The sequence below is a fragment of the Megalobrama amblycephala genome, linkage group LG18 (assembly GCF_018812025.1).
Source record: "Megalobrama amblycephala isolate DHTTF-2021 linkage group LG18, ASM1881202v1, whole genome shotgun sequence".
NCBI lineage: Eukaryota > Metazoa > Chordata > Actinopteri > Cypriniformes > Xenocyprididae > Megalobrama > Megalobrama amblycephala.
The window spans coordinates 22,863,594-22,876,647 of NC_063061.1; the positions used below are offsets into that span (position 1 = coordinate 22,863,594).

Consider the following 13,054-nt stretch of genomic DNA (forward strand, 5'->3'; position numbering starts at 1 on the left):
GCTTGTCTGAAAGGACATCTATTAGAGCACTGTGAATAGAGATGGTAGGGATAAAAAACACAGATACCCTTTTTGAAATATAATAGTACCTATTGGACATGGTTGAAAAGTTTTTACTCATGTGCAAGGATTTTTTTAGTGATATGGTTTTAGGTACAGTTTATATATATATATATATATATATATGTGTGTGTGTGTGTATATATGTGTGTGTATATATGTATATGTTTATACACACAGGGCTTGACATTAACTTTTTTGCTCACCAGTCACTGTGGCTAGTGGTTTTCCAAAGAGATATAAAAAGAACAAAGATGCAAATTACAAATAGTAAATTTACAAATCTGATACAGTAGGTTTATTTAACATGTATACATTTATTTAACAATCTTTTGTTTTTTGATTAATATTAATGACAGGTATTTAATTGACCCTTCGCCGGGAGTTTGAGTGACAAGCGATCTAACCAATCAGAACCCCGAATCCGCCATTTTGTCCGACAAAGCAGTCAGGAGTTAGAAGATTAACCTCGGTGGACTTAAACTTGAAAAATGGTGTGTACTGACATCTTTCTGCGTTTGAAACAACATTCCTTCTCATGTTCATTCATGTTTATTTGATGCTATGAATTAACTAGTAGGAAGAGATGATCGGTTTACGAGCCTCGTGAGCTGAGGCGGTACAGCAATCTGTCACGACACATTAAAGAGCCACAAAACTTTTTTTTTTTTTTTTTTTTTTTATTTCTTAAAAAAAAAAATTTAATTTCTTAAAAAACTAAACAGTTAGAAAGCTGGGACTTTGTTTAATATCATAAGTAACCTGCTTTGTCTTGACTGTCGACGCAGTATCCTCTTTGCTCCGCGATGTATTTTTCACTCTGTGTGACGTGACAGCACCACGGCTTGTCGGACAAAGCAACAGTAACTGAGGAGGGCGGGTCTTTGCGAAGGGTCAATTGGGCTGCTGAATGCATGGATGTAATATACTGACATATATCCAGTTTTTACCTACCTGTTTACGTCCACTTAAGCCATAAACGGCTGTATTCACACGATAGCCTACTCCACACGATGGGCATTTTGACATCTGTGTGTGCGTGTATTTCACCATTCAGGTGCAAGGAGAACTGAGAGCGCTTCTGTTGTGTGTCATTCAGCACGATTCCGCCTATCCCACCTTCACTAACAACAAGTTAATCGATAAAGAATTGTGATTGAATTGTAATTTTATGATACAACGAGCTTGGCTACCTTTCAGTTGGCTGTAGGTTGAAATTATATTCAACCCACCAAAGTGGCTAGTTGGAGTGGCTCTCCTTCCCACCACAGCTAAAGTCTAGAGCCCCGTCGGGTTGGCGGGTGTTAATGTCAAGCCCTGTGTGTATGTATGTATAATATATATATATATATATATATATATATATATATTATATATATATATATATATATATATATATATATATATATATATATATATATATATATATATGTGTGTGTGTGTGTGTGCTGTCAATCAGTATACGAGTAAAAAATATATATTGGGTTGCTGATTGTGTCAGCGTTCTGTGATAGTCTAGTCCAGTGGTCTCAAACTGCCGGCCCGCGGGCCATTTACGGCCCGCAACTGATCTCAAAAATAAAACATAATCCGGCCCGCTAAATTATTATTATTATTATAATTATTATTCTCTAGTACGCGTCACATACGCGGCCGCGCCGGCATTCTCCTTCTTTCCAATGCGCTTTCGCTCCAGTGGCGTCTGTCGTTGCTATGCAACCATGAGCCGCGCTCTCAACCGCGTCGCTTCTATTATGAGCGCGCTTGCCTAAATTACAGTAAAAGCACTCGACTTTAAGTCACGAGCGTCGTTTTAAATCACCGAAACGCGTCCGATGCTACCATGTCAAGAAACAGAAGAGTGTACAAATGTATTCAAGGGTTGTATTTGTTCTGTACAGTGTTGTTCAGTGCAAGATTTTAATTTTATTTAAGCTAGCATGAAGTAAAGGAAAACAGCCTACTTCCACTAAATGTTAAAAACTAATAACAATGAGAGATTTTTATTTTTTGGCAAAATAAAGTTGATATATATAGCTTCAGTTTTTTGTTTATTTCTGACCCCTCCATGGCATCTATGAGTGTTGCTGGTTTTGTTCCTAAATTACTATTTTTTTTTATTCCATGCACCTTGTTGGATGTGGGAAGTTGCACCAGACTATTGCAATTAATAGTATTATATTAGTAGTATTATATTAGTATATTAGTAGTATTACATCAATTACATTAGTAGTATTACATCAATTACATCATAGTATTAGCCTATATAATTATATTACACTCTGTAACAATGAGAGAGACACTGCTGTTTACATTTAGTAGGCCTATGGTAAATAAAATATTTATAGTATAGGTATAAAAATATATGCCGAATTAATTATTTTCTAGGGTTCAAAATTTATACAGATTTTACATTTTCCCCTCATACTTCTGTCAGAATGGGTACGAAGTTGGCTTTGAATTTCATTTAAAATGGTATTAAAAAGGTCTTAAAAAGCCTTGAATTTCATTTGGAGGATCCTGGGGGTACCCTGATATATATATATATATATATATATATATATATATATATATATATATATATATATGTATGTACTGTCAATCAATTAAAAATATATATATTGTATATATAATATTATATTGTAATAATTTCACATTTAATCTCCAAATTAATGTAGAAACAACATAGTAGATGGGAAATATACAGAATCAGAATGGTTATCAAACACTTCAGTCTTCACTTCATAATTTAGATTAAAATATAGATTATTTTTTATTTAAACTACAAAAGTTATTCAATTAAGAGCAGTTTGTAATTTTCTTTTTCTTTTGTTCTTTGATTAACATTAATGGTAGACTAGCAGGTGTACTAGGCTGCTGTCACTTTAAGACTTGCAGCACATGACACGGATCTGCATCCTATTTTCTCAACTCTTTGTGTTCATATAAGATTTTATTTAACTCATTTAAGACTGTGCTTATGAGGATACTCGACAAAACTGGTATTTTGACACAATTTTGTGTGTTTTTGTCCACTCAAGTGTGAAAGAGAAATCAATGTGGCTGTTTGAAGTGGCCTTCTCTGCACATGATCCGTGTGTGTCTGTCACACAGACAGGAGATTCACAGACGTGCGCCATTATCACACTGCGTTCTCTTTTGTGTCTTGTCACGTTTGAATGGTTTAAAAGCATTTTTATGGATAAGAGCGTGATCATATAATGTAACTCTAGCTAAAGGATGATGGGAAAAAAAACGGATAAAATATAACGGAAAAAATAAAAATAACGGATACAAATATTTTTAACGCGTTACATTTCTTGACCTTGAAAGTGGTGGTTAAATTGCTAAACAGCTCTCGGATTTCATCAAAAATATCTTAATTTGTGTTCCGAGATGAACGAAAGTCTTATGGGTGTGGAACGACACGAGGGTGAGTAATTAATGACAATTTTCATTTTTGGGTGAACTAACCTTTTAATATTCACACATACTGCACCGTAAAATGATACCAAACTTGAGGTACTCCTCTCAAAAAAACATACAAATAAAGATACTTTTAGATGTTTAATTGCCATTTGGAGCATTGGGATTGCTAGATGAGGCTTGAACTTTTTTTTTTTTTTTTTTTTTTGTGAAAACCTCAAATTCGACCAAAATTGACATTTTTCACTTATTTTGCCTGTAGCTTGTAATTAGCCCGTGCACATTCCGACTCATTTCTCATCACGTCACCAATCAACTGAACGAAATGTAAGATGACCTTTGTAGGTCTGGGGCGGGGAAAATTAATTTTTCCGTAACTAATTAAATAAATTAACTTGTTAAAGGGTTAGTTCACCCAAAAATGAAATTGCTGTCATTAATTACTCACCCTTTCTGTTCCTCCATAGAGATCCAACACAACCACTTCAGTTCAGAAAGTTACTCCATGTGACTCCAGTGGTTTAAGCTCAATTTTATGAAGCGACGTAAGTGCTTTGTTTGTGCAAAAAACATAATTTACCACTTTATTTACAAAATAATATTATCCAAAGTGTGTTCACACAACATTGTCAGTTCTCATGTGAACACAAAACGCATGTGTCGTGGTGCCCTCGTGAACACTCACGCATGTGCGTTGTGTTGATGCGTTACAGATAAATATTTTCATAAATAAAGTGGTAAATTATGTTTTGGGTGTTTTTCACAGAGAGCCACTTCACAGACGTGTGCCAGATCTGAGTTCTTTTTTGTATGTGTGTGTCTTGAATGGTTTAATAGCACTTGAATGAATGATATAGTGTAGTGCTGTAGTGCAGCCAAAGGATGAAAAATGGATGTTGCGTTAAATATTTAACGTGTTAACGCATACGATTATTTTTTTTTTTAAATGTTAACACGTTAAAAATATTTTTCACAACCCTAATATATATGTTACTGATGTACTTCTACTAATTTCTCTAATAAATTGTTTTTTTCCCCCCAATTTTGGGCATTAATTATAGCCATTCAACAAAATAGTATGATTGAAAGCCATTATTTTTAACATTTAATTGGTTTGAAAAATACAACTTTCAAATTAAGTGAGCTTAAAACAGTCTTCACATAAACTATAAATTGTATATGCATAAACTATAAATTGAATATACACGATCAGGCATAACATTTTGACCACTGACAGGTGAAGTGAATAATACTGATTATCTCTTCATCACAGCACCTGTTAGTCGGTGGGATATATTAAGCAGCAAGTGAACATTTTGTCCTCAAAGTTGATGTGTTAGAAGCAGGAAAAATGGGCAAGCGTAAGGATTTGAGCGAGTTTGACAAGGGCCAAATTGTGATGGCTAGACGACTGGGTCAAAGAATGTCCAAAACTGTTGCTCTTTTGGGGTGTTCCCGGTCTGCAGTGGTCAGTATCTATCAAAAGTGGTCCAAGGAAGGAACAGTGGTGAACTGCCGACAGGGTCATGGGCGGCCAAGGCTCACTGATGCACGTGAGAAGCGAAGGCTGGCCCGTGTGGTCCTATCCAACAGATGAGCTACTGTAGCTCAGATTGCTCAAGAAGTTAATGCTGGTTCTGATAGAAAGGTGTCAGAATACGCAGTGCATCGCAGTTTGTTGCGTATGGGGTTGCATAGCCGCAGACTAGTCAGGGTGCCCATGCTGACCATTGTCCACCGCCGAAAGCGCCAACAGTGGGCACGTGAGCATCAGAACTGGACCACGGAGCAATGGAAGAAGGTGGCCTGGTCTGATGAATCACATTTTCTTTAACATCATATAGATGGCCGCATGCGTGTGCATCACTTACCTGGGGAACACATGGCACCAGGATGCACTATGGGAAGAAGGCAAGCTGGTGGAGGCAGTGTGATGCTTTGGGCAATGTTCTGCTGGGAAACCTTGGGTCCTGCCATCCATGTGGGTTACTTTGACACATACCACCTACCTAAGCATTGTTGCAGACCATGTGCACCCTTTATCCATTTTCTTGTGGATAAAAAAATCTCAGCTAATGTTATAAACTATAATATATACAGATAGCCTTTTCCTGCACTTTAAACAGTAACCCACTGGTTCCCAAACTTTTTATGCCAAGCCCCACATTTGTAAAAAAATATATATATATTTTTAAGACATTTTTGAAAGTGTCATATGCTCACCAAGGCTGCATTTATATACAGTGGCATGTCAGTGTCTCCTCAAAAAAACTGGATGAGAAAATAATCGATTTTACAAAAAATAAAACAATGCAAATACTACAAAACGTGACATTAATAAGTGTATTAATATGTTGTGTGCTGCATTTTTTATACAGTGGCATGAAAAAGTATGTGAACCACTTGCAGAATCTGTGAAAATGTGAATAATTTAAATAAAATAAGTGAGATCATACAAAATGCATGTTATTTTTTATTTAGTATTGTCCTGAGTAAGATATTTTACATAAAAGATGTTTGCGTTTAGTTCACGAGACAAAACAATAGCTGAATTTATTAAAATGGCCCCATTCAAAAGTTTGTGAACCATTGATTCTCAATACTGTGTGTGGTTACCTGATGATCCACGACTGTTTTTTTGTTTTGTGATGGTTGTTCATGAGTCTCTTGTTTGTCCTGAGCAGTTAAACTGAGCTCTGTTCTTCAGAAAAATCCTCCAGGTCCTGCAGATTCTTCAGTTTTCAAGGATTTTTTGCATATTTGAACCCTTTCCAGCAGTGACTGTATGATTTTGAGATCTGTCTTTTCACAATGAGGACAATTGAGGGACTCAAACTCAACTATTAAAAAAGGTTCAAACATTCACTGATGCTCCAGAAGGAAACATGATGCATTAAGAGTTGGGGGGTGAAAACTTTTGAATTCAAATATCAAGGTAAATTGTACTTAATGTTTCTTCCGGGAAACATGCAAGTATCTTCTGTTGCTTCCGAAGGGCAGTACTAAATGAAAAACAACGATATTTAAATATAATAAGAAAAATTGTGACATCTTCATCCTGTTCAAAAGTTTTCACCCCCCAGCTCTTAAAGGTGCTAAAGAGGATCTTTTCGTTGACTGAGAAACCAAAGACTGTTATTGAGTTTTTGAAATGATTGCATGCGTAAGAATTTCGAGGGAACGCCTCCCAAAACTCGTGCACGAGTATTGGATCACGAGTGTTTACCACCGGCATTCACTGTGTCGTGTTAGTGGATTCATTATGTCGGACTCACTGCATGTAACTCATAATCTGCAGTTGTTACTCCTGTCTCCTGACAAAAACATTGCATGCAGTGCCTGTGAAGTGTGGAAAGTTACTGGAGCGCGCAGCCGCGCTCGTCTCTCACAAGGAACGTCATGGCAGTGATTGACAAGCCAGAGGGCCAATCGTTTACGCGATGATCGCGTAAACGATTGGCTGATGTTTTTAAGGCCCTACCTCGTGCACAGATGATGTATATTAATATTATTCCTTTCAGTACACCTAATAAATAGTCTTTTATCAGTTAGTAAAGACAGTTTCAAGTAATATTGCAAAAATTTATAAAACAAAACATCCTCTTTAGCACCTTTAATGCATTGTGTTTCCTTCTGGAGCATCAGTGAATGTTTGAACCTTTTTTAATAGTTGTGTTTGAGTCCCTCAGTTGTCCTCAGTGTGAAAAGACGGATCTCAAAATCATTCAGTCACTGCTGGAAAGGGTTAAAATATGCAAAAATGCTTGAAAACTGAAATTTCTGCAAGACTTGGAGGATTTTTTCTGAAGAACAGAGCTCAGTTTAACTGCTCAGAACAAACAAGAGACTCATGAACAACCATCACAAAACAAAAAAACAGTCGTGGATCATCAGGTAACCACACACAGTATTGAGAATCAATGGTTCACAAACTTTTGAATGGGGTTATTTTAATAAATTCAGCCATTGTTTTGTCTTGTGAACTAAATATAAACATATTTTATGTAAAATATCTTACTCATTACAGTACTAAATAAAAAATAACATGCATTTTGTATGATCTTACTTATTTTATTAAAATAATTCTCATTTTCACAGATTGTGCAAGTGGTTCACATACTTTTTCATGCCTCTGTATAAAAAATGCAGCACACAACATATTAATACACTTATTAATGTCACGTTTTGTAGTATTTGCATTGTTTTATTTTTTGTAAAATCGATTATTTTCTCATCCAGTTTTTTTGAGGAGACACTGACTCCATTGCCTCCTCTGAGGAAACGCCCCATGATATATATAATGAGGCTAATAAATACTGAGGCATTGCAGCCTCTTCTTGACTTGACTAAAGATTCCTTTTTCATTATTCTTGCTTTGTTTCAAGTGTCCTGCGCTGAGCACGTCTCTCCCTTGCAGTCCTTTTTACGAGGCACCTGAAACATTTAATCTGGAAATTGCCTTGTAAAGAAGACCTTCATGTTCAATTATGTCTGTGACATCTGTTATTACAGCTAATTCCCGACACCTGCTCCCGCATTTTTAATATGCTGTTGAATGTGCTTTTTAGCTCATAATTGAGCGAGGCCACCATTAATCTCCATCAGTCCATTTCCATGAGGAACCAAGCCGTCTCTCTTGTTCCAGATTAGCCTTTAATCAGGCCTGCTTAGCCCAAGGGCACGGAAGCCCAGACATTGAACAGAGCAGCAGGGGAGACCCCTTTTCAGTTCAAGACTACAGTTTCAGTTAGCTTTGCACTCTTTACAGTAGCGGGTGGCTCACGTCAACATATAGAGGTGAGGTTATAACACTTCATAGACCACACTAAATGAGCTGAATTTGATTTGATCATCCATTCATTTGACCCTATCCAGATGCATTTTGCCCTCATTAGTGGATAATCCAGTTTGGATTTAGATAAAACATATCTTCATTTGATCAGACCACTTATCTTTCTTATCTTTCTTTTTTGGGATTCTGGCAATTTATGGGAAAAATGGGATTACAGGCAGTTTATTCTTCTGATCAAGGAAAACTAAGCAATGACTATATCTTATAAAGTGAAACTGGCTTAACCAAGACCACAATTAAAAGTCAGGCAACCCAAGAGTATCCAAGTGTTTGAGCTTGCCAACTGTGCCAGTGTCCTACTTAAATCAGAGGCAGAAATCTGTGCCACACGTGGTGCCATCATCTAGGCTAGATTACTTTGAGCTGCTTCCAGAATGTGTTGATCACTATCAGGAGTCCATTGTGCAATCTAATAAATGTGTCTTGATGTTCTCATTGGCCTGAATTAACTTGTACACAATCCAGAATCCATCAAAATGCTTCACTCAGATTCATTCGATAAAGAGAGCACAACAGATGTAGTTCTATTATGAAATCATGCAACACCGACTGCCTGTTTATCACTTGTAGCATAGACTTTGTTTCTTTTGAATGATTTCAAAGATTCAAGTAAAAAATAAAATTAACCCAAAGATAGTTGAAAATTCTGTCATCATTCTGACATGATGACAATGTTGTTCCAAACCCCAATTAATTTATTTATATGCAAATCGTGTTGTTTTCCATATAATGTAACTATTTCATTAATATGTTGAGAGTACTGAGGCTGGTTCTCAATTCTAAGAATGCAAAAAACAGACTTACATTTTAATGGAGACCAGTCTTGTCAGGCTACCTTGAAAGAACGAACTCTGAAGGGCACGAGGACACAGAACGCATCTTTGTGAGAACTGAGATGTGCTGTGATCTTGTTGCTCAACTGAGCGTTCAGCGCATATTAGGCAGTGGGACCACACCATCCATCCATCCATCCATAACATCACAGATGTCATAATATATTAAAAAATGTACTTAAATTATTGTTTTTATTTGATGTATTTTTATTTCACATGAGTATTTGTATAAATGAATATGTATATTTAATGTTAGGGTTATGACATATGACAGCCTTTCTCCAGGTATTAGAACTTTATTAAAATGATGCCAAACAAAATGACAAATGTTTACTTTCACGAGCCATCATATATTTGCAAGCTTTCAGTGCTTTCAGTGTCGAGCTTTCTCTCTTGACAGTGAGACCAACAAAAGTTTAAAGCTTACAAGCTTCCGTACGTCATCCGCACACGATTTTAATAGTTCGATCTAGATCTTAAACAATCAAGAACAAAGGCAGGTACTTTTATGCATTCTCTGTACTTGAGTTTTTGAGTATTGGAAATGTACTTTGATGAGTGATGATGATGACGTAGTAGGAGAACACAAGGACCCAAGATCTTTTAAAGGGATCTCCTCGTGTTAAGAGTTGTATGGCTTAATATAACGTAAATATGTCTCTTACTGAAATATGTAGTAGAAAACCCATGAAAGATTTACGTTATTTAAAAAAAAATCCATAACATATTCCACAACTTCCCAATCTTTTCTCCTCTTCTTATCGCTAGTAAAGCTGTAAAGACTTACGTCGCTTCTCTTGTGGCTCATCGACTGAAAATTATAACCAAAAGCTGCACAATGTGGCATCGTATATTATATTCCAAGTTGTGTTGCAGTAAAAATAGTCATAGAGTAATGTAAGTAGCTGACAGAGTGCAACCATCTGACGTCATCAACATAGAACGCAAACAAAATGGCGCTACTGTAAAATGGCGCTCCATTGTCCAAATATGTTATGGATTTTTTTTAAATAACGTAAATCTTTCATGGGTTTTCTACTACATATTTCAGTAAGAGACATCATTTACGTTATATTAAGCCATACAAGTCTTAACACCAGGGGATCCCTTTAAGAACCCAAATTGAGAAACGACCTGAATGTCATCATAGGTGCATGGTATCAATCTTTTGATTTTTCTTTTGTAGACTGCTCATCTATGGCCAGTACTGCAGCCATATGGAGAATGCTCAGAAGACACTGGATGAGCTGATTGCCACACGGGAAGATGTCAAGTGTAAAGTGGAGGTAGGCTCTTACTATAATCAGACCCCTCAGTTGATATTAATGTATGGTACACAGATGCTATTTAGTAGTGTCAATAAGTAGAAGTGCTTGAATTTGAATAGTCAAATATTATATATTTTAATGTGTTTTAATGCTCATTATTACAATTAATGGCAAAAGGAATGTTTGAAAATGTAAACTGATATTTCCTACTGACACATTACAACAAAAGATATAAATAATAAATAATGTGTGTGTGTGTGTGTGTATATATATATATATATATATATATATATATATATATATATATATATATACAGAAATTCACCTAATTATCATCCTGTTATCTCACACACAAGAAGGGGTCTGTAATCTGGTACAGTCCATTCAGAGCGCAGTTATGAGACCTCTTGGAAAGAAACGAGAGCCTCTTGTAGTGGATTAGTCTGAGATCATTCATATACAGGGTTCCCGCGGGGTCTTAAAAAGTCTTAAAAAGTCTAAAATTCTGAACTTTAAATTTAAGGCCTTAAAAAGTCTTAAAAACGGCCAGATTTTCATCCGAGGTCTTAAATTTCATTTAGTCAGGTCTAAAAATTTTCAACCCATTTCCAGAAACGCTACCTGCTGAAAGTTATTACAAAGTAGCAAAAAAGTAGCGAGTCGTAGTTCTTTCTGGGGTATATTGGTGTTACGCGTTGATAAAACTACAAATCCCGTGATAAATGCAATAACTTACCTGCCCGCGAGATACGTCTGCGTCTCCTCAGAGTTTGTTAAAGTTCGGCTACGTGTGGAAAATGGGAAAGTGTACTTTCAACGAGACATGGCTAGATCACAGCGATTTCTGCTGTTGGTTACAAGCGGTGTGTAGTGTAGGCCTATAGGCGACCGTTATTTTATGGTTTCCATGGTGACGCGTCATTGCTTGTCACGTGACACACCGCAGCAGCAACAGCGCTGAATGAATGATGATCTGCTTTTATGTCATTTTTCCTTTTTTATTCAGAATATTCACAAATGTGTTAGCTATGGCATGAAATATCTGATATTCCGATTGTCAAATACATGCAAGTGGAAGTGTATTGTTGTTTTAGTTGAGCTGTATGCGCGATATAATTTTATGACACAAAATTTTGAAATGTAGGCTTAAATCAAACACATTTTAATTCAGATTCTGTATATATATATATATATATATATATATATATATATATATATATATATATATATATATATATATACAGAATCTGAATATATATATTCTGATATATATATAAACGGAAAACAAAAACAACGAAAAAACAGCTGGCTGACCCCTAGAGGGGTGGGGAAAAGGGGTGGGCGGCTGCCCATTTGGCACGTTGTTGTGTGTTTAAGGTTACTAATGTGATTGCTTTATCTGTAAATTAAATTAATGCTTTTTCAATGACTGAATTCATTGAAATAAAATGATTTTTTCAGAATTTCTTTGATTTGAATATTTTTTTGATAATGCGTCGTGTAGGTCTTAAATTTCAATCTTTATGGTCTTAAAATGTCTTAAAAAGGTCTTAAATTTGACTTACTGAAACCTGCATGAACCCTGATATATATATATATATATATATATATATATACACAGTGGGTACGGAAAGTATTCAGACCTCCTTACATTTTTCACTCTTTGTTATATTGCAGCCATTTGCTAAAATCATTTAAGTTCATTTTTTTCTCTCATTAATGTACACACAGCACCCCATATTGACAGAAAAACACAGAATTGTTGACATTTTTGCAGATTTATTAAAAAAGAAAAACTGAAATAATCACATGGTCCTAAGTATTCAGACCCTTTGCTGTGACACTCATATATTTAACTCAGATGCTGTCCATTTCTTCTGATCATCCTTGAGATGGTTCTACACCTTCATTTGAGTCTAGCTGTGTTTGATTATACTGATTGGACTTGATTAGGAAAGCCACACACCTGTCTATATAAGACCTTACAGCTCACAGTGCATGTCAGAGCAAATGAGAATCATGAGGTCAAAGGAACTGCCTGAAGAGCTCAGAGACAGAATTGTGGCAAGGCCAAGGTTACAAAAAAATTTCTGTTGCACTTAAGGTTCCTAAGAGCACAGTGGCCTCCATAATCCTTAAATGGAAGACATTTGGGACGACCAGATCCCTTCCTAGAGCTGGCCGTCCGGCCAAACTGAGCTATCGGGGGAGAAGAGCCTTGGTGAGAGAGGTAAAGAAGAACCCAAAGATCACTGTGGCTGAGCTCCAGAGATGCAGTCGGGAGATGGGAGAGAGTTGTAGAAAGTCAACCATCACTGCAGCCCTCCACCAGTTGGGGCTTTATGGCAGAGTGACCCGACGGAAGCCTCTCCTCAGTGCAAGACACATGAAAGCCTGCATGGAGTTTGCCAAGATGGTGAGAAATAAGATTCTCTGGTCTGATGAGACCAAGATAGAACTTTTTGGCCTTAATTCTAAGCGGTATGTGTGGAGAAAACCAGGCACTGCTCATCACCTGTCCAATACAGTCCCAACAGTGAAGCATGGTGGTAGCAGCATCATGCTGTGGGGGTGTTTTTCAGCTGCAGGGACAGGACGACTGGTTGCAATCGAGG

The 13,054-nt window shown here is 36.5% G+C and overlaps 1 protein-coding gene across 9 annotated transcripts in view; it reads left to right on the forward strand.

Annotated features, from left to right (window-relative positions):
* The window catches only part of vav2 (vav 2 guanine nucleotide exchange factor), a 214,875-nt gene that overhangs the window by 179,731 nt on the left and 22,090 nt on the right, over positions 1–13,054 (forward strand). For all 9 annotated transcript variants that reach the window (XM_048166908.1, XM_048166907.1, XM_048166905.1 and 6 more), the window contains one exon: positions 10,358–10,457. In XM_048166908.1, the coding sequence (XP_048022865.1) occupies positions 10,358–10,457 (100 nt within the window). The remainder of the gene's footprint in view (positions 1–10,357; positions 10,458–13,054) is intronic.